This window comes from Triticum dicoccoides, chromosome 6A (genome assembly GCF_002162155.2).
Source record: "Triticum dicoccoides isolate Atlit2015 ecotype Zavitan chromosome 6A, WEW_v2.0, whole genome shotgun sequence".
Classification (NCBI taxonomy): domain Eukaryota; kingdom Viridiplantae; phylum Streptophyta; class Magnoliopsida; order Poales; family Poaceae; genus Triticum; species Triticum dicoccoides.
In genome coordinates, this window is record NC_041390.1 from 428,466,565 (window position 1) to 428,494,525 (window position 27,961).

The 27,961-nt window shown below is 45.9% G+C and overlaps 1 protein-coding gene across 1 annotated transcript; it reads left to right on the forward strand.

The window, feature by feature from the left end:
- The first annotated feature begins 16,368 nt into the window (after nt 1-16,368).
- Nucleotides 16,369-20,647, forward strand: LOC119317117 (filament-like plant protein 4). Its single transcript, XM_037591516.1, has 4 exons — nt 16,369-16,800; nt 17,756-19,595; nt 19,698-19,758; nt 19,967-20,647. The coding sequence occupies exons 2-4, from the start codon at nt 17,851-17,853 to the stop codon at nt 20,402-20,404; spliced, it is 2,244 nt and encodes a 747-aa protein (XP_037447413.1). The 5' UTR covers nt 16,369-16,800; nt 17,756-17,850; the 3' UTR covers nt 20,405-20,647.
- Nucleotides 20,648-27,961: the final 7,314 nt, after the last annotated feature.

Genomic DNA, 27,961 nt, shown 5'->3' on the forward strand with positions numbered 1-27,961 from the left:
AAACAGTACGGGAAGGACACGAGGGCTCCACGAGGGTGGAGGGCGCGCCCTACCCCCTGGGCGCGCCCCCTACCTCGTGGGCACCTCGTGCGCTTTCTGGACTCCGTTTTCTTACACGACACGTATTTTGGTCGGTAAAAATTCATTATATAATCTCCCGGGGGTTTCGACTCCCGTATCACGCAAAAATCCCCTGTTTTTGTTTCGAGCTGTTTTTTTGACAGATCCAGGTTGTCATGTCGTCTTCAAGCACCCCCAAGGACCAGTTCTTCGAGAAGGTCATCAACCCCTACCTCGCAGAAGTGCTACAACACCCTCAAACCATTGATATGTGTGAGGGGTTGTTGCACATCCGCGATGCTGAGGGACCAAGGAAGATCGGAAGCATGGAGGCAAGGCTCGAAGCATTAGAGCAAGAAGTTTTCAAGTGTCAGGAGATGGTGGAGCGTGGACTCGATTCCAATCACATTATGATCACGGAGTTCACCAACAACCACAAGCTGGACGTCAAGGACATTGGGGAGGCCATCTTCAAGCTTCATGAGAAAAACGAGCACCTCCAAGCCCAGATCTATGACCTACAAAATCAAAACTGTGAGTATGAATATAGATTCAAGAGGATGAGTTTGGCTGCAGATTTGAGGTTTCAGGAGACTCGGTCATCCTTCTATGATGGTGAGCCTATGCCTTGGAAGAAGGACGACAAGCCTACGCCATCAACAAAATCACCACCGTCTCCACCAATGAAGAAGAATTGAGTATCTAGTATGGGCACTCCCCTTGGCAACTGCCAAGCTTGGGGGAGTGCCCCGGTATCGTATCACCATCACTTTTATCTTTAACGTTTTCCTTAGTTCGATCCTTTTGGTATTATCTTGATCTAGTAGAATAAAGTTTATGGCATGATCTAGTTTTGAGTTTTGCTTTATAATTCCTCTATGTAATCGAGTCTGTGAGCTATATAATAAAGATTAGTGTTGAGTCAAGGGCTTGATTATTTTGCCATGATCCTAAGGGGATAAAATAAAAGAGAAAGGAATAAAAAGAAACAAAGAGATCATGTGAGTCTTATGGAGAGTAATGAGCTCACATAGAAAAAAGTATGATGAATAAAAGTTGTTGAGGGTTGACAAACATAGTTTTGGTCATCGTTGCAATTAATATGAAGTAATAAAGAAAGAGAGGTCTTCACATATAAATATACTATCTTGGACATCTTTTATGATTGTGAGCACTCATTAAAATATGACATGCTAAAGAGTTGACGTTGGACAAGGAAGACAACGTAATGGGTTATGTTTTCTTACATCTGAGATAAATTATATTGTCATGGATCATCCAACATGGTTGAGCTTGCCTTTCTCCCTCATGCTAGCCAAATTCATCGCACCAAGTAGAGATACTACTTGTGCTTCCAAATACTCTTAAAACCAGTCTTGCCATGAGAGTCCACTATACCTACCTATGGATTGAGTAAGATCCTCTAAGTAAGTTGTCATCGGTGCAAGCAATAAAAATTGCTCTCTAAATATGTATGACTTATTAGGGTGGGAGAAAATAAGCTTTATATGATCATGTGATATGGAAGAAATAAAAGCGACAGACTTCATAATAAAGGTCCATATCACAAGCGGCAATATAAAGTGACGTTCTTTCGCATTAAGATTTTGTGCATCCAACCATAAAAGCGCATGACAACCTCTGCTTCCCTCTGTGAAGGGTCTATCTTTTACTTTTATCTCCCACCTTGCATAAGAGTCATGGTGATCTTCACCCTTCATTTTTACATTTTATCCTTTGGCAAGCACAGTATGTTGGAAAGATCCTGGTATATATGGCTAATTGGATGTGAGTTTTCATGAACTATTATTGTTGACATTACCCTTGAGGTAAAACGTCGGGAGGCAAACTATAAGCCCCTATCTTTCTCTGTGTCCGATTAAAACTCCATACCCATAAGTATTGCGTGAGTGTCAGCAATTGTGAAAGACTATATGATAGTTGAGTATGTGGACTTGCTGAAAAGCTCTTATTTATTGACTCTTTCCTATGTTCTGATAAATTGTAATTGCTCCAATGACTGAGATCATAGTTTGTTAGTTTTCAATGAAGTTTACGATTCATACTTGAAATTGTGATTGAATTATTACTCTAGCATAAGAAATCATATGACAAGAATTATATAAGTTGTTGTTCTAAGAATGATCATGATGCCTTCATGTCTGTATTTTATTTTTTATAGACACCTCTATCTCTAAACATGTGGACATATTTTTCGATTTCGGCTTTCTCTTGAGGACAAGCGAGGTCTAAGCTTGGGGGAGTTGATACGTCCATTTTTTATCATGCTTTTATATCGATATTTATTGCATTGTAGGTTGTTATTACACATTATGTCACAATACTTATGCCTATTCTCTCTTATTTTACAAGGTTTGCATAAAGAGGGAGAATGCCGGCAGCTGGGATTCTGAGCTGGAAAAGGAGCAAATATTAGAGACCTATTCTGCACAACTCCAAAAGTCCTGAAACTTCACGGAAGACGTTTTCAGAATATATAAAAAATACTCAGCGGAAGAAGTTCACCAGGGGGGGCGTGGGGGCGCGCCCTACCCTCCTGGGCGCGTGCCCTACCTCGTGGGCCCCCTGGTGGCCCTCCGGTGGCCGTCTTCTGCTATATGAAGTCTTTTGATGGAAAAAAAATAAGAAGCCATCTTCTCGGACGAAACTCCGCCGCCACGAGGCGGAACCTTGGCGGAACCAATCTAGGGCTCTGGCAGAGCTGTTCAGCCAGGGAAACTTCCCTCCCGGAGGGGGAAATCATCGCCATCATCATCACCAACGCTCCTCTCATCGGGAGGGGGCAATCTCCATCAACATCTTCATCAGCACCATCTCCTCTCAAAACCCTAGTTCATCTCTTGTATCCAATTCTTGTCTCCAAGTCCGGGATTGGTGCTAGTGGGTTGCTAGTAGTGTTAATTACTCCTTGTAGTTGATGCTAGTTGGTTTATTTGGTGGAAGATCGTATGTTCAGATCCTATATCCATATTAATACCCCTCTGATTATGAACATGTTTATGCTTTGTGAGTAGTTACGTTTGTTCCTGAGGACATGGGAGAAGTCTTGCTATTAGTAGTCATGTGAATTTGGTATTTGTTCGATATTTTGATGAGATGTATGTTGTCTCTCCTCTAGTGGTGTTATGTGAACATCGACTACATGACACTTCACCATTATTTGGGCCTAGAGGAAGGCATTGGGAAGTAATAAGTAGATGATGGGTTGCTAGAGTGACAGAAGCTTAAACCCTAGTTTATGCGTTGCTTCGTAAGGGGCTGCTTTGGATCTATATGTTTCATGCTATGGTTAGGTTTACCTTAATACTTTTGTTGTAGTTGAGGATGCTTGCAATAGAGGTTAATCATAAGTGGGATGCTTGTCCAAGTAAGGACAGTACCCAAGCACCGGTCCACCCACATACCAAATTATCAAAGTACCGAACGCGAATCATATGAGCGTGATGAAAACTAGCTTGATGATATTCCCATGTGTCCTCGGGAGCGCTTTTCTCTATATAAGAGTTTGTCCAGGCTTGTCCTTTGCTACAAAAAGGATTGGGCCACCTTGCTGCACTTTATTTACTTTTGTTATTTTTTGCTCGTTACAAATTATCCTATCACAAAACTATCTGTTACCACTTATTTCAGTCTTGCAGAGAATACCTTGCTGGAAACCGTTTATCATTTCCTTCTGCTCCTCGTTGGGTTCGGCACTCTTACTTATCAAAAGGACTATGATAGATCCCCTATACTTGTGGGTCATCAACGTTGTATGTGAACGTAGAGTTTATCACACCCGATCATCACGTGGTGTCTCGGCACGACGAACTGTAGCAACGGTGCATACTCAGGGAGAACACTTATACCTTGAAATTTAGTGAGAGCTCATCTTATAATGCTACCGCGGTTGTTACCTTTGTCATCGGTATGTTACTTGCCTGAGATTCGATCGTCGGTATCTCAATACCTAATTCAATTTCGTTACCGGCAAGTCTCTTTACTCGTTCCGTAATGCATCATCCCGTAACTAACTCATTAGTCACATTGCTTTCAAGGCTTATAGTGATGTGCATTACCGAGAGGGCCCAGAGATACCTCTCCGACAATCGGAGGGACACTCTGTTTGTCTATATATTCACACATGTACTAAGTTTTCAATTAATACAATTCTAGCATGAATAATAAACATTTATCATGATATAAGGAAATATAAATAACAACTTTATTATTGCCTCTAGGGAATATTTCCTTCAAAGCGATGTCGAATCGTGAAGCCTGCACGCTTGCAACCAAGTAGGGAGGTCGTGCTTCCAGTCTTCAGTTCGAGGGACTATTCAAGGGTGGTACGAGGGATCGTTCATCTACGGTTCAAGGGACTCCAAGTACGATCTACACCAATATGTTCTTCTTCCTCTGCAACTTGGTGACGGAAACGATTGTGATCCCAACCCATTATGCTTCTTCATATTGATCTTGGGTGATTGTAGGCACCAATTTTTTGTTTTCTACTACGTTTCCCAATAGTTGACACTTGTGAATCAATCACTTGGAGCAACCGACCAACAAATTGTTGTGGGGGCTGTTTATAGCCTGAGGGCAACCCAACATAGAATGACTATCATGCCCCTTCAGACAACAGCCGGTGCTAGCACAAGAACGGTCGAAAAATTGTCTCTCGATTTCCTCGTGGTAGGAGAGTCACACTTGCGAAATCCTAGCTCTTCAGTCATAACAATTTCGTTAGCAACCAGAAGACCCGTGTCTCTGTCGCTGAAGAACTCGATTGCACTACAAAAGCTTTCCAAAGTCTTCACTCAAAGAAATAGGTATGTTTGAGTTTGAGCATCACTAAGAAAATACGCCTATGTATCACCTAGACCCCCTTTAACAGTATGGTGTTCCCTATGACTCAAATAAAGAAAAGAAACAATTAAGAAAACGAAGTCTTCAAGCTTCCAATTCTTCACTTCAGTTTCTTCAAAGAGCACACCAAATTCTTCAGTGTAAACATACATTTTTAGGGGTTGTCTTTCATGGTTAAACATAATCTTCAGAGAATTTTCTCCTGTGTATACTCACAAACACATTAGTCCCTTAACCCATTTGTCTTCAATACTCCAAAACCACTAAAGGGGCACTAGATACTGAAAGTGCAACTAATCCCCGGGTGGTTTTGGTAATTCATAACAACATATAGCTCATTGAACTAATATCCATTCAAGACAAATATTTCAGGATGTTCAATCATTGGCATGGCATGGACTAGAGATGTGGACCCCTAAAAATGCGAAGGACAAAGATTGGCAAAAGCTCAAGGCTCTTCATTTCTATTTTAGTGATCTAAGATAACATTGAGTCCACATGGCATGGACTAGAGATGTGGACCCCTCAAAATGCTAAGGACAAAGATTGGCAAAAGCTCAAGACTCTTCATTTCTATTTTAGTGATCCAAGATAATATTGAGTCCATAGGAAAGCCAATACTATTAAAAGGGGATGGGGTGTTGCTTAATGTTCTACTTGCTCAAAGTGCTTAGTGATATTGCTCCAAAACCCTCAGCCACTTCTCCATCCAAATATGTCCAAACCCTAATTCCAAACTCGGTCCAACCGATTCTTTCTACATGTAGCCACCGAGTTCATTTGACACAGCCACTGCCAGAAACCCTAACGTTTTGATCACAATGATACGGATCTCGGTCCCACCGAGATGGCCTTGCCAACTCTCTGTTACTTGTTGCAATTATTTTGGTCTCACCGAGATTTGCAATCGATCTCACCGAGATGACATGCCAACTCTCTATTGCCTTATTGCTTCGCTTCGGTCTCGCCGAGTTGATGCAATCGCTGCCACTGAGACAAGGTTTGCCCTAAGCCATAGTCTGTTTTAATCTTGGCTGGCAGTTTGGCCTTCCAGATGTCCATAAATTGAAATTTGGAGGCCCAATTATGTAAGCATGGTATAAGGAGCCAGTAGAGAATTGCCCTGATTGCTCTAGATTCACTGAAAGAGTACACATTTGAGGTTACACTACTGGAATCAGAGAATTTGCCATCAGTCTGTTCTTTGTCGTCTACTGGCGGACGACAAAGATGGTGTGTGTCGTCTGTTTTCGAAAAGCAGACGACAAAGAATGGCCTCATGGCAAACATGGAATTTGCTGGTTGTCCTTTCTTTGCCGTCTGCTAGTGGATGACAAAGAGACCAAAAGCGGATGGCAAGGGCAGGTGGATGGCAAAGAGCTCTTTGTCATGTCTTTTTTTATAGAGGACAAAGAAAAAACACACCACACGGATCGATCTCACGGATCGATGACATGGCATGATCCGTTCCACACATCACGATCTCCCACACCGACCATGCTCTCTCTCTCACGCCTGGCCCCACCACTCTCTCTCTCTCTCTCATGCGCCTGACCCCACCACCATGTCTCCCATGTGCACGTCCTCATCCCCTCAATCTCTTTCTCTCCTCTCTGCCCAAGCGCAGAAGCGCAGCAGCCGCGGCCGAACTTCCCCAGCGGCTCCATCTCCGCTCCTCGTCGGATGTCGCCTCTTCGCCCCTCGCCGTCTCCGCCGTGGCCGCCCATCGCCAGATTCAGCCATGGGCTAGCCTCCCACACCTTCTCTTCTACACCCCTTGTCGGACCTCGCTACGGGCGAGCCTCCCCGGCCTCCTCCTCTACGCACCTCGTCGGACTACACCGTCGGCGCCACTCAATGTCCTCCTCTCTGCCCCGAGCGCCAGATCTATGACAGCCCTGCGACCACCGAAGCAGCAGCCGCCCTCCGGAGCCAGCCCGTGTTTGCGCACCGCCCATGTCCGTGTGCAGCCCGTGATGTCTACTACACAACTTGTTCTTGTAGACTTGTGTTGGGCCTCCAAGCATAGAGTTTTGTAGGACAGTAGCAAATTTCCCTCCAGTGGATGACCTAAGGTTTATCAATCCGTGGGAGGCGTAGGATGAAGATGGTATCTCTCAAACAACTCTGCAATCAAATACAAGAAATCTCTTGTGTCCTCAACACACCCAATCAATGGCAAATTGTATAGGTGTACTAGTTCGGCGAAGAGATGGTGACAAAAGTGTAATATGGATGGTAGAAATATATTTTTATAATCTGAATAAATAAAAACAGCAAGGTAGCAAATAGAAAACAGGCACAAAAATGGTATTGCAATGCTTGAAAATGAGGCCTAGGGTCTGTACTTTCGCTAGTGCAATCTCTCAACGATGCTAATATAATTGGATCATATAACCACCCTCAAAGTGCGATGAAGAATCACTCCAAAGTTCTTATCTAGCGGAGAACATAAGAAGAAATTGTTTGTAGCTACTCTTTCCGATCGATCTATCCAAGAGTTCATACTAAAATAACACCAAGTTATTCTTTCCGATCGATCTATCAAGAGTTCATACTAAAATAACACTATTCTTTCCGATCGATCTATCAAGAGTTCGTACTAAAATAACACCAAAGCAAATTCAGTTTCATAATACTCAATCCAACATAAAGAACCTCAAAGAGTGCCCCAAGATTTCTACCGGAGAAACAAAAGAAAAGAACGTGCATCAACCCCTATTCATAGATTACCCCAATGTCACCTCAGTAATCCACGAGTTGAGTGCCAAAACATATACCAAGTGAATCAATATGATACCCCATTGTCACCACGAGTATTCATTTGCAAGATATATATCAAGTGCTCTCAAATCCATGAAAGTATCCAATCCGATAACAACGAAATCTCAAAGGGAAAAACTCAATTCATCACAACAAGATAGAGAGGGGAAACGCCATATGATCCGACTATATTAACAGAGCCCACGATACATCAAGATCGTGACATCTCAGGAACACGAGAGAGAGAGAGAGATTAAACACATGGTTACTGGTACAAACCCTCAGCCCCGAGGGTGGACTACTCCCTCCTCATGGTGGTGGCCACCGGGATGATGAAGATGGCCACCAGTGATGATTTTCCCCTCCGACGGAGTGCCGGAACGGGGTCTAGATTGGTTTTCGATGGCTACAGAGGCCTGCGGCGGCGGAACTTCCGATCTTGGGTTATTTCTGATGGTGTCTCTATTGATAGGATTTTTTGGCGTCGGTTTCACGTGAAGATGAGCCTCGAGGCGAGCACAACCCACCGGGGCAAGCCAGGCCCACCAGGCGCGCCCTGGTGGGTTGTGCCCTCCTCGTGGCTCTTTTGGCCCTCCCACGAAGCTTCGGGGGTCTCTTTTGTTCCAAAAAATAGTCAAAAAGTTTCAGCTCATTTGGAGAACTTTCATTTCTGCACAAAAAACAACACCACGGTAGTTCTGCTGAAAACAACGTCAGTCCAAGTTAGTTCCATGCAAATCATACCAAAACCATATAAAATTGTTGTAAACATGGCATGAATACTTCATAAATTATAGATACATTGGAGACGTATCGGCCCGCTGGAGCCTGGCCATGGCTGCCATCGGCTGCTACTACTCCGGCCATGGCCGCCGTCATGTGCTGCTATTCCGGCCATGGCCATCGAAGTCCGCTACTACTCAGGTCACACTGCTCAAAGGACGCCGGACACGATGCTTAAAGGATGTTGGACACACTGCTGGCCGGACACCAGACACGCCGCTCGCTGGACGTCGGACACGCCGCTAGACGAATGTTTTTTAATGTTTAGCAAAATTCTTTGCCATCTGTGAATGTACCAGGCACATGGCAAATGCCTTGTTTGGCTGACGGCAAAGAGGCTTTTCCTTTGCCGCCAGCTTGGCTAGGAAGACCAATGGCAAAAGTCTTTACCATCCGTTGTGTGCTTGCATACGGCAAAGTAGCTCTTTACCATGACTTTCAGTGCCAAAAGAGGGGTCGTCAGCCAGCAGACGGCAAAGAAGCTGATTCCTGTATTGTTAGGAACACATTAATCAGAATGGTCGCGAGGTTACACCAGTCCTCCCTCTCTTCGGGTTTGAGGGTTCACCGTAAAAGTGTCTGCCACTAACCCTGTCTCCAAGTCTCACTATCTAGAGCATTTAGATAATAGGCTATCACAAACAGGCCTGGGAACTCACTTGCCAGAGAGTTTTGGCCAATCTAAATGTCTAACCAAAAGACTGTGGATATTCTGTTCCCAACGATATGAATTGTCCCAACGCGAAGTAAATAATCAATCTTGGTGATAGCTTCCAAGAACCGGGATCCATGCCTCTTGGAAGTTGTAGCTAAAGTTGAATGCTGAAGGTACTTATGCTTAATAATATCTAGCCATAGCCCCCTCGGCGGTTAGGATCTTCCAAGCCCACTTGGTCATCAAACACTTGTTCATATGTTTGGTGTTAATGATGCCTAGGCCCCCCATCTCCTGGGGGGCACAAATGGTACTCCAATGTACCATGTGGTATTTTTGCTTGCCTAATTATTTCCCCCAGAAGGAACGAGACATCACTAAGTCGAATTTTGCCTACACACCATCTTGGAGTAGGAAAAATCCCATGACAAACATCGCAAATTGGAGAAACATGCACTGATAAGGGTCAATTTTCTGTCGGTTGATGGTATCTCCCTACCCAAGGCTCAACCCTGCCGGCAACCTTGTCCGCGATAAATAGGAAGTCTTTGATAGTGAGATGTTTGTTGGTGATAGGAAGGCTGAGATACTTGATAGCGAAAGATCCAAGATTACAATTCATCATGTGTGCAACCCAGAGCTTGTCCTCCAGGGTACCTCCACTGACGAAAGCCTCGCTTTTGTCGAAGTTAATTTTGAGTCCCGACATGGACTCAAAACATCAACATGAACTTCAAATTGATCAGACTAACCGAGTCATTCTGAATCATAATGAGGGTATCGTCCGCATATTGAAGGTGAGTAATTCCTCCTTCATGAATCTCAACAAACACCCCATGAAAATGCTCGACTATCTTAGCACCCTCTAAGATGATAGCCAAAGCATCGACCACAAGGTTGAAGAGGAGCGGGAATATCGGGTCACCTTGACACACACTACGTGAGTTTCGAAAAAAATGCGCCAAGCTCCCCATTAATGTTAATGGTGGTTTGCCTGTCCTTGACAAGTTGCATGATCCCGCTAACCCATAATGGGTTAAATCCTTTCTGAAACATAACTCCTTCAAGAAACTCCCAACTAGCGCAGTCGTATGCCTTCTCAAAATCCAGTTGGAGGATAAAGACATTTTTTCCTTCTTCATGCGGGAACTGTGGAGAGTACCTCGTGAAGAACCAAAATGCCCTCGAGGATACTTCTACATCGGGTAAAGGCAGATTGGCTCGGGTCTATTACCCTGTGTTGCAACTAGTGATGGGCTCAGGTCTATTACCCAGTTTGCAACTAGTAATAACCGAGTTGAAAAACTTTGACAAGTAGTCTAAATGCTAGATTGAAAGAAGAAATGGGTCTAAAATTCTTAATAAGGTTCACCCCTGGAACATTAGGAAGCAAGGTGATAATATTAATGTTTAATCACTTGATGTCGATCCAACCTTTGGTAAAGTCATCAAGCAACTCAAACATCTGCCGGCCAACCATAGACTAAACTATTTGATAAAAAGTCCCCGGGAACTCATCAGGACGGGTACTTTTAGTACCCATGGAGGACATGGCTAACTTAGGTTCCTTAGGAGTGAAATGAGTGGTTTGCATCGTGTTTTCATCGATGCTAACATTCCAAGACTCTCCCTATGTGGAGAACACCAACTCCGCCCCTCCTTGCTCATCTGAGGCATCAACCCTTTACAGAAGGAGCAGGTATGTTGTTGTAGTGCCTCCGGATCAGTGAAATTATTGGAACCATTCCATAAAGAGACTATATGACATCTCCTACGTTGGCCGTTGGCAACTATTTAGAAGTACGCGAAGTTGAGGTCTCCCTTTTCGATCCATGTTTGAGAGCGCCGCTGCCGTAATAAATTTTTCACGAAAGGTGATAAATACCATATCATCCTCAAGGTTGTATCCTAGATCTCACTCTGCCTCTGATAGCCTAGGCCCATCGGATACCATATCCAATTCCTGGATCTTAGGGGGCACCACCAAGGTTAGCCCCTCACCCTCTAAGGTGATGTCACAACCTCCTAATACAATGTTGCCATCGGTCCATTGCATTCGGCAAAGGACCCAACCAATGAGGAGGAGGATTGCAAGCAACAATCCATTTCTTATGCACCGCAATCTAGGAAAGCTGAGGTGTTCCCTCCATTGAACTTCAAAGAAAAAGCGAGAGCTCCGTTGCCGACGAGTCTCATCGGAGTCAAATATTAGAGGACAATGTTCATAACCTAGACGCATCACGGCCTCGAGTGAACACGCAAGAAATTGGCTCTCCCACTCTGGAGAGACAAAAACCCTATCAAGGACACACCAAGTCGGGTCGAGCTGCTTATCAGTCCAAGTAAAACTAGCTCCAACCCGTTGTAACTCCATAAGCTCCAGGTCAACCTCCCAGTTATTAAAAATGTCCATTAGGTTCATGTTGATGGATTGCTTGTTTTTGCTCTTCTCCAAGACATACCTCATCAAATTGAAATCCTCACCAATGGTCGCAAGCACAGTCGAGGCACAAATCTTGTCTTGTAAATGAGAAAGTCAATCAATTCAGAGTGATCTGCCGATCCAAACACAATAACCAGTTCCCATCTAAATTGGTTATTGCATTGCACTACGGCGACACTAACAAAATGCTGACCAATGATGACCCTCGAGACGTTGAAAGATTCCAGCCGGACGCCCACAAGAATTCCTCTTGATTGCCCATTTGCCAGCAACAAATTCCAAGAGAAGTCATCACCACCAATCGACTGAAGATGAACAACGAAGATGGAGCTCCTAATGGTTTATTGGATTCCAATGAAATCGAGCTTCTCTGCATGCAAGGTTTTAGCCAGTTGACTCCTACGGTCAAGCCGGCCAAAGCCTCGCATGTTCCATATCATGCCACTCATAGGGCTCGAGGGGAACGGGTCCCCGCCTCATCAACACATCGGCGAGGAGCTCTCGAGTATTAGAGAGATTCATGGAAGGAAAAAGAACTTTTAGGACGTTGTATTTGCTCATGAAGGCCGGGCTTCAAACTTGGATGCACCTAATTTTGTTAGAGCATCTCCAACAGCCGCGCTAAGCGCCGCGCGCAAAAAACCTATTTACCGTGCGCGCTGCGGCTGGTTTTGCACGCCCGCCTGCGCTGGCTTTAGCAGCGCGCGCGCGCCGCTCCAGCAGAGCGCAAAAATACAGCGCGCGCGACTCGCCGGGCATTTTGCATATATGATATTTTGGACAAAAATGAACATGTGAAATTTGACACAAACAAGTTGATGAATAAAAGTTCATGCCCACAAGTTCAAAATCATGCCCACAAGTTCATCCAACCAAGTTCAAATGCAAACTAAAGTTCAAGACATGAAAGACACATCAATCTTCATCTTCCTCGTCTTCGTCTTCGTCCTCATCTTTCGAAGACGACTCTTCCGCCTCCGAAGATGAATCTTCCTCCCTCTCCTCATCACGCACCGCATCATGTGAAGCTCCGACGGTGTTGGCAAGATCTTCAACGGCATCTTCATGGGAATGTGTGTGAGAAGGCACATCGAAAGACATTGCACCCATGGCGGCCGGAGGTGCACCCATGCGTGTTGGCAAGATCTTCAACGGCATCTTCATGGGAATGTGTGTGAGAAGGCACATCAAAAGACATTGCACCCATGGCGGCCGGAGGTGCACCCATGCCTCCCATGAGAGAAGCAAAACGCATGCCTCCCATGGCGGCCATAGCGTCGGAGGGTGCTCCAAAGCCACCCATGCCTCCCATGGCGGCCGGAGGTGCACCCATGCCTCCCATGGCGGCCGGATGTGCACCCATGCCTCCCATGGCTCCGAAGCCACCCATGCCTCCCATGGTGCCGAGGCCACCGCCACCCATGGCGTCGAAGCCACCGCCACCCATGGCGCCGAGGCCACCGCCAACTATTGCACGAACCAAGGCTCTTTTTTGGATCAAGACTTCTTGTTGGGCAAGATTGACATACTCTTTTTGCGCCGCATTGAGGTTAGATGTGTCCAAGAAGAACAAGTGCTTCTCCCATTCCAACAACTTAGCTCGCTCCTCGTTGCTCACTTTCCTCTCCTCCAAAGCCACCTTTCTCTCCTCGGCTGCCACCCTTCTCTCCTCGGCCGCCAACCTCCTCTCCTCGGCCACGGCATCTTGGTTCCTTGCCATTTTCCTCACCTCATTGGCTTCGACCCTTGCCTTCACAATAGCTTCCATAGCATTTTTGAGCTCATCATCTCCTTTCCTCTTCTTCTTTTCGGTTTTGTCTTTCTTGCACCCATCCGGTCATTTTGGCTTCGAGTATGAAACCGAATTGGGTGTGGGGCTTCTCTTGCCGTCATCACTTAATGCATCATCCTCCTCCTCATCATCATTCATCTCAATTGCTCGCTTCCGTTTGTTGATCAAATGCAAATCCTCCAAACCATCACGCTTCTTCCATTTCTCATCATCCTTTAACACTTCATAGCAATGAGGCAAGGTAAAGACCCTGCCTTTCTTGATCTTCCCCTTCTTGGTTGTCCTTATCTCTTCTTTGAACAAGTTTTGTGCAATGTTGTACTACAAGAAAAACAAAACAAGTTAGCACTTCGGTCACCAAAAACAAGTATGATGAACATATATGAGATGCCACTTACTCAATCATCCTCATTTGTGCCACTTGGGTTAATCTTGTCAACTGCCTTTTGTACGGCCGCCCACTTTTGACAACCCGAGTTGATTGTCGACCATCGGGACCGAAGTGATCTCTCGGAGCGGTCAATTCCACTCAAGTTGTGAGCATCAAAGTGTTCTTTCATTCACCCCCAATACGCGTCTCTACTTTGATCACCTCCAATGGATGGATCCCTCGACACTTGCAAATAAGTATGGCATAGTAACTTGTCATCGTTGGTTGAGTAATTGCCCGCTCTTCCTTTCGGCGCCTCGACAATTCCCTCACCCTCCTCGTCCACCTCAAAATCATGGTCTTCGAAATGGATGTCATTGGTTTGAGACCAATGCGAATTGTTGGACCCAACACCCATAGTGGACATGTATGCATCATCGTTGAGACTACAAAATTTTTTGAACAATGCAAATAAGCTATCTATATGTGATGATGATGCATTGAAAAAATAAGAAGAAAAGAAAAGTTGGAAATTTTTTCACCTTGGGGCATTTCGTCGAACACGTGGTGCGCGTCTGCGGCCGGCTCAACGAGTGGGCTCGCCGGCGCTTCGGTAGCCGCCGCGGCCGTCGAACGCCCTGCAAGCTTCTTTCCCCTCGCCTTCGTGGTGCCGGAGCCGTCCGTCGCCTTGTTTTTCTTCGCGGATGTTTTGCCCTTCTTCGTCCGCGCCGCATTGGGGACCTTCTTCGACGGTGCGGCGGCGGCACGGGACGGCGCCGGCGCGACGCCACCCGGCGCCGTGGTCATCCGCGGCGGCAAGAAGAGGCTGCGCGCGAGGCCGACGCTCGGCGGAGCTCCGGCGGTGGCGACGCCAGCGCTTCCCGCGCTAGGGTTTCCGGCGGCGGCGGCGGCGGGGGGGTCGCGGCTGTACAGCGGGGTGAGCGGGGCGCCGGTGTGCGCGTCCATGGGTGGGTGGCAGGGCGCCGGCGCCGGCGCGCGCGGGGCGTAGGAAGAGGAGAGGAGAGAGTGCGGCGCGAGCGCTCGAGTGTGCCGCGCGCTGTAGCTGGCGCCCGAAATACGCCGCGCGGGTAAGTGTTTTCAACCGCGCGCTGTAGCTGGCGCCCGAAATACGCCGCGCGGGTAAGTGTTTTCAACCGCGCGCCCAACCTGTTATAGCGCGCATGCCGTTTTTGCGCGCTCGCTGGAGCGACCCGCCGCATTACGCGCGCGCTAAAACGGCCTAATTTGCGGCGCGGCGCGGCGCTAGTTTCGCGCGGGCTGTTGGAGATGCTCTTAGAAGCGTTTTACCGCTTCGTCGTGTGGTGGCGAGAGGCTCTTGTCGCGTCATGTGAGTGGACAAGTGCAGACATGGCCATCGCTCGCCACATGAACCGTGCGCATATACATCCCAGTATATTTATCCATCTCCTGTTCAAAGCGCGGCCGCGCCTCAATTTCAGCAAGTAGTCCACCAAGCAGTGCGTGACAGATGGCATACGGATCTGTCTGCAAAGCCAAAATAAGCACCCCTCGTCGTGATTAAGCTAGATCAGGCATGAACTCAATTACGACGAAAGCTGATGACAACTGAACCGTGGCACTGGAAACCAAGCCGGCCACCTCATTGGCATTGCAAGTTTGGTGCATGCATGAGCTGTCCGGCAGGGCAACCACATGACATGAACCAGCAGGATGATGGACTCACTTGATTGCTGTAGCATAGACGTCGCCATCAGCAAAGGTGCAATGGATAAAGGAAACAGAGAGAGAAAGGAAAACCTATCAGCAAGAATGACAAGAGTTTCTAACCATGGCAGATCTTTTCTTGTGGACAAATGCAACATAATATGGTAGCCCTGACGGAATCCCCTCACCTACCTGCTACGCTAAATCAATGGAACATGTTCCTTGGTCTTATTCTAGGCTTTCACCACCTTTTACGCGCAAAGTACCTCACAGTTTATCTTGGTAGGGCATTTATCTTGATTGAAATCGCCCATCAGCCACTGCACTGTGCCACCGAGTGAAAGGTCAGCTAGCTGTATCGACCACCGAGACTGAACTCTGAAGACATGGCTGTGTTCTTTTTGTGAAACGAGCTGGGGGGCAGGTTTGGTGCAGAGCTTACTTCACAAGACCCACCACACCACCGGGCATCCACTCTGCACTACACTAGACAAAAAGTTGTATTATACGCTCACCTTCCATCCCGGATGTCGGATGGTCATACAGTTGGCCGGCGCTTGGACATGGTACACCAGTTTGTGGGTGCCTTTCCATACCGAACTCGTGACCTTTTCCTTCCATTCGTCAGAGTCATACGTGCTTCATTTTCTAAAAGCTATATTCATACGTGCTTACCTAATCCCTAGTAAGAACATTGTGCTCCACGTTTTACTTACGAGTTGTCGAGTTCCCTGGCAGTCTTGGCAGTGTCACTCACACAACTTACGCCATGTACGTCGACAGCATCTCCTGACCAAATCGTCTCCATTAGCCTAAGCAAACCATGAGGCGCATGACACGTCGATCCCCGCGAAGAAAAACTAGCCAGAAAGGCAGTGGGATAGGTAGTTGAGGCCGCTCTTCACAGGCTCCACAGCAACAAGAATGTACCACTCATCCGTCATCTCCCTGCACAAAGAAGCAGAGGCATCGAGCTCGAAGCGTGCTCCAGGGGAAATGCAGCTTCGGAAGAAGCCACTTTGTCTCCGGTGGGGTGGGGTGGTGGGACAGAACTTAACAGCCCAACCGCTAGAACCGGGAGAATTTCGGCTTTGAGCTTGACACCCTGCCTTCTTCCCTCCTCCGCCTCCGCCCGGCTGCCCACCTCGCCGAAAGAACCACTCGCGCTGCAATGTCCTTGACGCTAGCTCTGACCCCTCAACGCGCTGACCAAACTGTCCGCATATTCACCTCATTGCAAACAAGATCTTGGGCCAGAGAATGGAGATAGATAGCCGCCACTGAGCTTCATTTCGCTGGCTCTCTTTTCTCTTTCTGCTCTGCCGACTGCCTGTATCTCTGCCTCATCTGTTGTGTACCACAGGTTTAAGCCGCTTATCCAGGTTAGTGCATCTATTGTTGTTTGTAGTCTTGCAGCATTTTCCTGTTTGTTTTTTTGGGTTCCTGGTTGAGCTGTGTAACTTAATCATGTTTCTTTTCTTTTCAGTTGATGTAGTCTGTAAGATTAACCATTTCTTTTCTTTTCCATCTCTCTTTTTCGATGATACTAGCTCGGACCTCGGAGCCGCCCATTGCTACGGAATCATAGTTAATTTAGTGGAAAGGCTAGTTGAAGCATGTTTAAATTTGTTTTCTTTATTTTTTTGAAAAGAGGGTTTAACCCCTGGCCTCTGCATCCATCGATGCAGAAACCCTCAATTAATTGTTGCAACGTTTACAACCATCCACCAAGTCTCAAAAGTAAAACATGTTTAAATTTGTTTCTGTGTCTGGCTTTGATATTTTTTTTCCTTATTATATGAACATGAAAATTTCCCGGATAAAAGGAAGAATATGCAACTTTGGTACAATGGTGTGATTCTATATGTAAAACTTGTAATGATATTATGTGCAAGTGTATGTATAATTATCTGTTAAAATGGAATAACTCTATTTCACATTTTCACTGGCAGAACTTTGCAAGACAGGTGAACCTTGACTACAAAATCAATCACTTTTCTAAACAGCTTAGAGTTTCATTCAGGAATCAGGACCAACTGAACTAGTTCACCAAAAAGTATAACTTGATATACATTAGCAATATGACAAACAAATATTCCCAGTTATGAGCCGTCAAAATTCTTTAGAAAGTCATGAAGTTGAAACTTACTCAAAGTACCAACCTTCCAATTTCCCAAACCGGCTCGGTGTAAGTCAAATTGGTTTGGTAGATTCATGAAGATATGCTAATATGCATTATTAGTTCAAAAAAGTTAGTGAGTCTTTTGCAAAGTTCAAGCGGTAAAATGGGCAGGTTGCCGAATATAGTAGACTGTGACTAAGTTACCCCATTGCCAGGTTGAGAAGAGTGATTAGCTAAGAACTTTGCTCTCATGAAGAGTACCTGGTGATTCCTCTCAAGAGAAGGTGTACTAAGAAAGCATACAGTAACAATGGCTGAAATGGAAGATGCTCTGAGATCCTGCATGGAGCAGCTGCTCGTCGCCAGAGAAGAGCGGGATCAAATCATCGTGGAAGCAGCGAGCGAGATATCCTCCCAGCAAAAGAAGCTGCGTGATCTGCAGCACAGCCTCGAAGCCGCGAACAAGAAGGCCGCGAAGCTGGCTGCCGAGAACAACAGCCTCTGCAAGGCCATGGACGCCAAGGACAAGCTTGTCAGGGAGCTCAGGGAGTCCAAGGCGGCCTCCGACCAGGAGCTCTCCGGCGCGGCGGCGAAGCTGGACGCGGCGCAGAAGCAGAGCGCGTCGCTGCAGTACGAGGCGCGCATGCTCCAGAAGGAGCTGGAGGTGAGGAGCCAGGAGCGGGAGTACGACCTCAGGTCCGTGGACGCCGCCCGCGCGCAGCAGGCGGAGAGCCTCAAGAAGATCGCGCAGCTGGAGGGCGAGTGCCAGCGGCTGCGCGCCATGGTCCGGAAGCGCCTCCCCGGGCCGGCGGCGTTGGCCAAGATGAGAGACGAGGTCGAGCCGCAGCAGCAGCCGCCGCCGTCCAGGGCCGGGGCCAGCCCGAGAAGGCCGCGTTCCGTGACGCCGACGGCGTCGCCGCGCTCAGTGACGCCGATGTCTCCGCGGTCCGGGACGCCGCGGCGCGCTCCGGAGCCTGATCAGAGCTACGCCGTCAGGCTGCGCGCGATCGAGGACGAGAACAACGTTCTGAAGCGGATGCTGGCGGCCAGGGACACCGAGCTGCAGTTCACGCAGACCAAGTACGCGGAGGAGGCCAGTAAGCTCTCGGCGGTGCAGGGGCAGCTCAAGGAGCTGACGGAGGAGAGCAGACGGCTAAGCGATGCACACGCCAAGTCCGAGACGTGGGCCACTGCTCTGGTGTCTGAACTGGACCAGCTCAGGGCTGGGAAGCAGGGACATGGAGCATCGTCCGTCATGGTCTCCGACATGAGCTTGCTCGATGACTTCGCCGAGATGGAGAGGTTGGAGATGGCATCATCAGCGGATCATCAGACATCAGGACATTCGGGACCCGTCGTGCCCGACAAGAACGGCGAGAGTCTGGACCTAGAGCATGGTCATCCTGAATGGCTGCAGGATGTCTGGAAACTGGTGACAAGTAACCATGAAGCAACTGGAGAAAGCATCGACGCCATTGTTGATGGAATAAGGCGTGCATTGGACGAGGGTCCAGTTCATGGGAATGGAGATGCTTCTGATCTGCCGTATGATAGGACCAAAGTGGAGGAACTGATCGGCAATCTGATTGACAAAATCACGTCCACGATTCGGGTTTCGGCAGAAGACCATGCTGCGAGATCTGAATCTTTGTTGCAGGCCAAGCCTGAATTTTGTGCTCGCCTCGAGTACCTGGTTCATGTCTGCCATGATGTACTACAGATGAAAGCCAAGCTTGAAGATTTTATCGACGAGATTTGCCTGGTATTGGAGTATATAATGAGCATATACTTCTCGAACCAAGTTCGATCGGACACCGTGGACGGTAACGAAAATGACTTTGATGCACATGGTGAACCTGACATGCAGAGTGCAACATCAGCAGCAGCTGTAGATATCCAAACAGAAGCACAAAAGGAACAGATTCAGTCACCGGAAGGTGAACACCCTGAAAAAATTCAAGAGAGACAGATTATTGAAGAACTTGCAATGGCCATGCTAGATCAGAATGGTGATATCCAACTGGGAAGGAAGTCGTCATACTATGAGATAGAAAGGTAATAACAGTGCAAGCAGCTACCGAACAGCTAAACAGGGCTTCCTTTCAACTACTATTACTGAGTGATTTTCAGTTAATTTTTTTGTTCTTTGTAATGCAGCGTCACTGCTGATGGAATGGGGGAGGACTTGGCACAAAAGGAGGCAAAACAACTGGCAACGGTAAGTTCTCATGTTTCTCTTTCGTTCAGAAAAAAGAACATTCTGGCTGTTGCAGAACTAGCTATACCTGATATTTTTCACTTCAGCTTTATCTCATTTCATTTAAAGGTTACTACCTGATATGTTATACTACGTCACAATTCTCTCTTTTCATCTATATATTTAATCATCAGGAATAAGATTTGACAACATTTGCGCTGCAATGCAGGACTCAGAGATATCTGCAGCAGCTGACAAGCTTGCGGAGTGCCAGGAGACCATCACGACTCTAAGCAAACAATTGCAGGCTCTCCAGACTCAGCCGAATTCAGGCATTCCAGATGCCTCAACGCACAGCCCACGGCCGAGCTCCGCCGACTACAAGCCCCAGTCACTTGGAAGCATCCTTGCCGACGAGGGCGCCGGCACAACCGAGGGTCACATCTCTCCCGAGAAAGAACATGGCGAGCCTGACGCTGCAGCACGGAAGAGCACGGCACAGGAGCAGAATCCTGACGCCGACCGGAAGGCGTCGGCGGCGCAAACTGTCGTTCAGCCATTGGTCCCGGAGCGTGAGACTGCTGCTGATCCTCGGAAGAAGAAGCGGGGTCCGGGCTTGCTGGGCAGGATGATCTTCAGGAAAAGAGTGGAGGGCAACTCCTCCTAGACCCTGTTGAACCGTGCGAGTGTGTGTGCGATCTGGCCCTAGTGCTACGGTGCATCCTTTCTGGCCAAATGTTCCATTGCACTGGCAGAGTCGAAGCCTGGTGTTGAGAGACTCTGGGACATGCTGTTTATTGATTTTGTTGTTGTTGACATGAACCTGTTTTCCGTATGAGTATTTATGGAATGCATTGTTGTGCAAATGTTTATTTAATAAAGATCATGCAATTATATTTGGAGTGTTCTATATTTTATCCTCTACTAGCACCAATGCCCGTGTGTTGCAACGGAGAAAACAACGATTCCTATTGACCACGTTGCTGAGCCGAGAAACTGTATCGCGGGACAACGATCGCCGATGAGAAAAAACGTTGAATCATTTGAGGACAACAACAATCAAACCAACTTAGATTAACAATTTGCATCACCAACAATAGCAAGCAAACCAAGCTAGATGGATACCAATTGCGAAAAACTTCCATAATTTAACATATCTATTTGGTCAAATGCAACTTCATCATGCAAACCTGAAGAGTTTTGTAAATAATCACTCATTGATTTCACATTGAATTAAATTGCATATGTAGGTAAACTATAATTGCGGCGAATGATATAAAATCTGGACAGAATATTATGGAGAATGGGAGGGCCAATATGGCCAAAGGTTAAACATAGGACATCAAGCTTTTGGTCAAACCACATCCAATTTGGGATAAAATCTGGGGTCTCAAAGTGCCCGCGAAGGTAAAAATCTTTCTTTGGAGAGTTATGCATAATACTATTCCTTGTCGGGTTGCTTTGACGAATCGTCATATTAAAGTGAGCGGGCAATGCCTAGTCTGTGAGATTGGAGCGGAAGACATTAAGCATCTCATGTTCAAGTGTAGCCGAGCAAAGCACGTATGGCAAGCACTGGGTATTGATGACTTAATTGAGAAATTTTGTCTTGCTCATCGTCCAAGACAGGCTATTCTAGAGGAACTGTTGTACCCTGATCAGTCTATGATTTTGGGACAAGCCCCACTGGCAGAACTTGTTGCAGTGGCATGTTGGTATTTATGGTGGAAAAGAAGGCAAATTAGTCGTAATATTCAGGTGCAGTCCCCAGAAAGATCGGTGATAGCAATCAAGGTGTTATCTTCAAACTTCAGGTCTGCTGCCATTCCTAATGCAAGGGTGAGAAAGGAGAGATGGGCTCCTCCAACAGGTGTTGTGTCAAGATAAATGTTGATGCTTCCTTTGACCCAGACATTCTGAGGGGAACTACGCGTGCAGTCATTCATGATAAAAAGGGGAAGTTCATCGCCGCGTGTAATGCACGTTTGGATATGGTTCAAGATGTTCTGTCGGCTGAAGCTTTGGCGCTCAAAAACAGCTTGTTCTTATCTGAATCCATGGGTTGTAATAGAGTTGTTGTGAGTTCTCATAATAGTGAGTTAATAGAAATTATGAAGAACGAGAGGCCCCCTACAGGTATTGCTGCAGCGATTTATCATGATTGTTTTTCTATGGAGTCAGACTTTGTTAGGGTTAAATATGAGCATGCAAATAGGGAAACAAATTCTGTAGCCCATGAACTAGCACAGTTAGCTAAATTCCAGACCAGTAGGGTCGGGATGGATGATCCTCCCCCCTTTATTGTACCTCTCATGATGAATGATGTAACATTATTATCTATTGAATAAAGAGTTTTTTTAGGTCAAAAAAAATTGCGGCAAATGAATTGGGGACTTTAGATGGAAGTAGCAAAATACACGTGGAAGCAAGCAAAAAAATCATCAAAGCAAAGGTGTGAAAAAAATAGCATGGATAAAAATCAGTGGCAGAAGACTACCTTTGGTTTGAGGGTTAGTGGATGCAGTCAGATATTTTATGTACCTTTTTGTTTTGTGATCCAGTTACATGTAATCGATCGGTTTACTATAATGGCTGCGTTTTTGGAGTCTCCTGCGAGAGAACATGTGCTGCCATATATGCATGCCCCACGCGAATCCATAGCCATAATTCGTTTAATTAACTCGCCATTATAATTAGCCAATCATTATTATATGTATCAGGGCATGTACAATGGTTGATAAGACAGTTTTATCTTAAGTCTTGCATGCAGTTTAGAGATGACAAAAAAATATGTCTACAATGGGTTATATCTTAGCCTTATCTTCAATAATTAGCAATTCCTTAAAATATGGTGAGACAAATTGTGCTAAGAGATCATCTCTTGTCTTATCTTAAATAAAAGAACACAAACCCTTTCTTACGAGTTCTCTCTCCTCCACCTCATCATTAATCCTACGTGGCACTCCTAAGATAGCACCATTGTACATGCCCTCATGCATGTCTATCGGAGATTGCCATATACTCCGTTTAATTAGGCCAACATTAATTAGCCAATCATAATTATATGCAGCATGATGTCTCGTCTCTTGAAAATCCCATTCAATTAGGCCACCATTAATTACCATAATTTGTTTAATTAGCCCACCATTAATTAGCCAATCATAATTATATCCATCATGTCTCTCCCTCGGGAATCCCATTCAATTAGTACACCATTAGTTACCTCATTCTCTTCCTTTTCTTATCTCTTTTTCTCACGTTTTTCCTTTCCATATTATCTCTCGCCATGTTGTTTGAAATCCCAAATCCTCAATCTCTCCTTATTGAAACCTGAATACGTATGAAGGACACGGCCGACGAAAGATGGCAAAAGGAAGCTATCCGCTTTCTTTTCATGCAACAGGTGCTAGATTAGTTGGTTTACTTGTGCAACCTATATCTCGGCAACCAGGGTTTGATTCCCTTCAAGCACAAATTGATTTTTTGAGGCTACGTGTGCACACAAATGCTTGGTGTGTAAAAAAAAGAACGCGACGTACGAAGGTGCAAACGACCGACAAAAAAGGCGACGTACGAAAAACACTATAACGGACAAAAAAGGTGGAGAAACAATCCGTCCTTTAATATTAGGTAAAGAATTATGATGTTATTATAGTATTTGGAGTGAAGGATGGCAGGAGGTGCTGCCCCGGCGGACGGTGCCGTCCAGCGTCACCAGCCTTGCCCCCTCGTCCCATCCCAGTTTGGCTCTTTGGTAGGTGTTGCAGATGCCTCGCTTCAGAGCACCATTCGGCTGATTACAGGATTCCCTTACGGTGCTCTTTTGTTTGAAGAACCGTTATTGGGCGTATAGTTGCCGCAATCCTTGGTGTTCACTCAGCTCCCTGGCATGCCATGCTGTGCAGCCAGTGTCCCACCCCGAAGCTTAGCATTGTCAAGCTCCATCTTCTTGTGGGGATTTGATGGAATCCACGCTTCCCTTCAAGGAGCTTTCTCGTGGGTCCTTGGCGTCATCGTTTGTACCCACATTGGGTCGACAACCCCACCTGATGTGTTGTTGTAGTCCATTCTAGTAGCTTAGGCTGAGTTGTTGGCTCGTGTTGGGAGCTTTCTGGAGCGGGCGGAGGCTGCTCTGAGCAGGCTCTGTCTTTGGTCGGCAGTTGCAGGCCACTCCTACGTCGTCCTCGTATCGAGGTCGATGTTGTTGGTGGCTCAGTGGAGAAAAAGGGTGGAGAGCTCCATGGTTGTTTCTCCCCTCGAGCTCGGGACAAGTTGTCATTGGTGTCTTCCTTGTCCCCAGTGTTGTCTATTGTTGCAGGCGAAGCCATCGTTGTGCTCATGCCCCCGGTGCTGCAGATCATGCTCGAGCTTCAGGTGCTATGTGCAAGCTCTGCTTCATCTTTGACAGTGGAGCATACGAATGTAGACTTACCAGCAACCACATGTGAGGGATATGATTCAACCCCATCATGGAGCAGCAGGAGGTAAATTTGCCCGGGCCCTCATATGTGGCTTCAGGTCCGCCCCACCATGGCCGGTGCATAATCTTGATGCACTATTCACAAAAGATCTTTGTGACTTGCTTGTTAGCTTGGAGGCTGCTAGCCCTGGATTAGGAAGGGCGATTGATTGCCTCCTGGTGGAAACGACTAGCAAGGGCAAATGCAACAAGGTAGTCATTGCCCTCGAACCAGCATACTAAAGGATAAGTTACTCAGATGCAAAGGCAAGAAGAGTGGCGCCATAGGAAAGGTGCCCACAACAGCTTAATGGACGATTTACGGTCTCTCATCTTGTCCTCGTGGTTTGGGTCGTCACTGTGGTTTTGGTGTTGTCCATTGTCTTTCATCGAGATGTGTTCACCAGGGGTTCCGTTGCATTATACAAGCGTCGCACGTTGTGGTTATTGTGTGTTGAGAGGGTTTGACGTGGTATTGTGTTTGTGGGGTCTCGTGATTGATGAGTAGTATAGTTATGGTATGATTGTATTGATTTTAGCCCGGTTTTCATAAATTAACTGGACAATTCTCTTCTTAATTAACCAACGAGGCAATTCTTTTCCCCCCATTTTGAAAAAAATAAAATGTATCCCTTTAAAAACTCATGTCACATATTAGTTGTTAGTTAAAACAATCTGTAAATTTATTCTTGTCCTGTCCACATTGGACAAAGTTAACTAACTATAGTATCTAAGTATAAATACTAACAAAAAGGAAAAAAGAAGGGTTTTTTGTAGGAAGAAAAAAGAAGGATTGATGATCTACGGCAATAGACATCTCACATACAACTAGATAAATTAAAGCAATTCCATATTTTTGCGGGTGAGAAGTAACATACCTTTTGAACCTTTCAGTGTTTTTTTAATCTCATTTTGTTATTTCTCCAAACTAACGAACCAGGCCCCACATGTTAGGATGACGTGGTAGGATAAGTGGGAAGATAACTCGCCGTAAGTGGGTCCGTCTTGTCAGATGATACAAAAACGTAAATAAAATAAAAGTGTCACAAGGTCATAACTAAGAGAAAAAACATGGCAAAAAAACTTAACAGGGTAAAAGTTATCAGAAAGACACAACTTTTTTTTATATCTTCGCTATACTATAAAGAAGACAAGTGGTTGTGGTGGTACATCGCCTTCTCATCCCATACACGTAAGACCTCTTTTGACAAATTCCCACACCTGGCCTAAGAGGCAATGTACTACGGTTGTACAACTTGTACTAATCAGGTCTTCATCACCAACTCCTTGCACAATTCAAAACCGAATAAGATATTTTCTTGTTCCTCCGTTGAGATTTTGCTTTGTTCCCTTCCATTTAATGTAAAAAGATAAAGAATATCACATGTTTCAAAGTTTCAACCGATTTCTTTACAACTTTTCTATATGACTCCCTCGACGCATTTATCTTCACAAAAGTCAAACTTTACAAACTTTGACCCAGTTTGTTGAGAAAATTATCTATATCTATAACATCAAATATATGCCATATCAAAATATACTTCATAATGAACCTAATGGTATTGATTTAGTATTCTAGATGTTGATATTTTTTCCTATAAAGTTGATCAAAGTTTACATGGTTTGACTTACAGAAACTCTAATGGGCACTATATTTGAGATAGACAGAGTACTACAAAGGAGAATGATTGTACCAGACCCATAATTACTTGTAGTTTCACGTACTTACAGTTACAGTCTAGTAACTCCTATTTTATCACCGTCGGATTAGAATGAATGGACGGTTGCTAGAATTGACTATCACCGTAAACTTGTAAACCTTCAAACCTTAGACGTAGGATCAATGTTATCCTCCGGCTACTACTATGATCTACTCTCTCCGTTCCGAATTACTTGTCGCACGTATGGATGTATCTAGATGTATTTTAGTTTTAGATACATCCATTTCTGCGACGAGTAATTTGGAACGGAGGGAGTAGGAAGCAATATAGCATGATTGTCTTTACCAAATCTTTGTTCACCGACTCCTTGCACAATTTACATATGAATCCGACCATCTCGGTCGATTCTGCTTTGTTCATACAAAGGCAATGAACTTCACAATGTGGGACTAATAACTGAAACTTTTTGGACTAATAAGCACATAATTTCTTCATTGATGACTACACTTGTATCATGTGTGGTATGCAGGTACTTGAAACTCAAATGGATCATTTACAGAACCAAGAGGAAGGAATACCAGAACTTTGAAACATGGAATAACTCTTTTAGATAGCTACCTCATGTACACTGTAGCCGCTCTTGCTTATTATTTTTTGGCAAGTGTAGTTCTTTTTTTTTCCTTTCAAGACATTTAGCTATACCATATTTTTTTGAAAATTAATAAAAACAGACATAGGATCCTGTTGTTTGCCTAAAAAATAAAACGGCTATCTCCTTCACTAGTGAGGTAAAATAAAGTGGAATACTCCTATTTCACTGGAAAAGTGTACCGTTTATATTCTCTTATGGTGTCATTTTGTCATGCATGCAGTCAACATTTTGAAGTTTCAAAACCTGATGGTAGGTTTACACGTCGTTTCTTTTCGGCATGTTGGGGGATTATCGAACAAGATTTCATGCGTGCGATGGAGGCTTTCTAGGGTGGTGATTATAGGGGGCTCGGTGGTATCAACAAGGACCTGGCGTCCCTACTGCCAAAGAAGGATGGCGTGATGGAATTGAGAGACTACCGACGAGTCAGTTTGATCCATGGTGCAGTTCGGATCTTGGTGAAAGCGCTGGCCAACCGCATGGCGCGAGAGTTGTCGTTCCTAGTGGGCACGCATCAAAGCACGTTTGTGAGGGGTCGAGTACTACATGACAACTTCATGTTAGTACATGCAACAGCTAGGAGGTTACACACTTTGAGGGAACTGGCTCGCCTTTTCAATCTTGATATATCGAAGGCGTTTGACACGGTGAACTGGTCCTTCCTTCTCCAAGTGCTTCATACCATGGGCTTTGGGCCAAGATGGAGGGAGTGAATGTGTGCGATTCTCTCGATGGCCTCCACCAAAGTTCTGGTGAATGGCATGCCTGAAAAGAAGATTAACAATGTGCAAGGACTGCGGCAAGGGGACTCGATCTGCCCAAGGGCATTCATTCCAGTTATCGAAGGCATGCATCACATGTTCTGTATGGCAGCGGATAGGTGATGGCATCGTTGGGATCCCGAGGGCTCTCACACCGGTTGCCCTTCTTTGCTGATGACGTTATGATTTTTGTGAAGCCAATCGAGCGGGATGTTGTCGTTAGAGATGGCAGCAAATCCTTCTTGTGGGAAGATCGGTGGCTAGATGAATGGACGTTGCAGGAAGTCATGCCGAGGTTATATGATAAGATTTGACCCAGGGTAGAACGAATCAGAACTGTTGCAGAAATACCGCAGGGAGCCTGGCCTCGGGATGTGGGACCAGACCTTTCGACTGAAGACCGCGGGAGTAGATGTCGCACTAGGATAGGGTTACTGGATTCTGGCTCACGGAAGGGTTGGATGATAGGACACGATGGGCCTTTGACCCGTCTGGCACATTCTCAGCTAGATCAGCATACTCAATTGGGTCCGGGGGACGCCAGCATGATCCGGGTGCTTCATTCATCTGGCAATCTCGGGCACCTATGAACCTCAAGTTCTTCACCTGGTTGGCCCTTCGCAATCGGTGTTGGAAGTCTGATCGGCTGGCTAACCGAGGTCTTCCACACCAGGAAGTTTGTCCGTTTTGT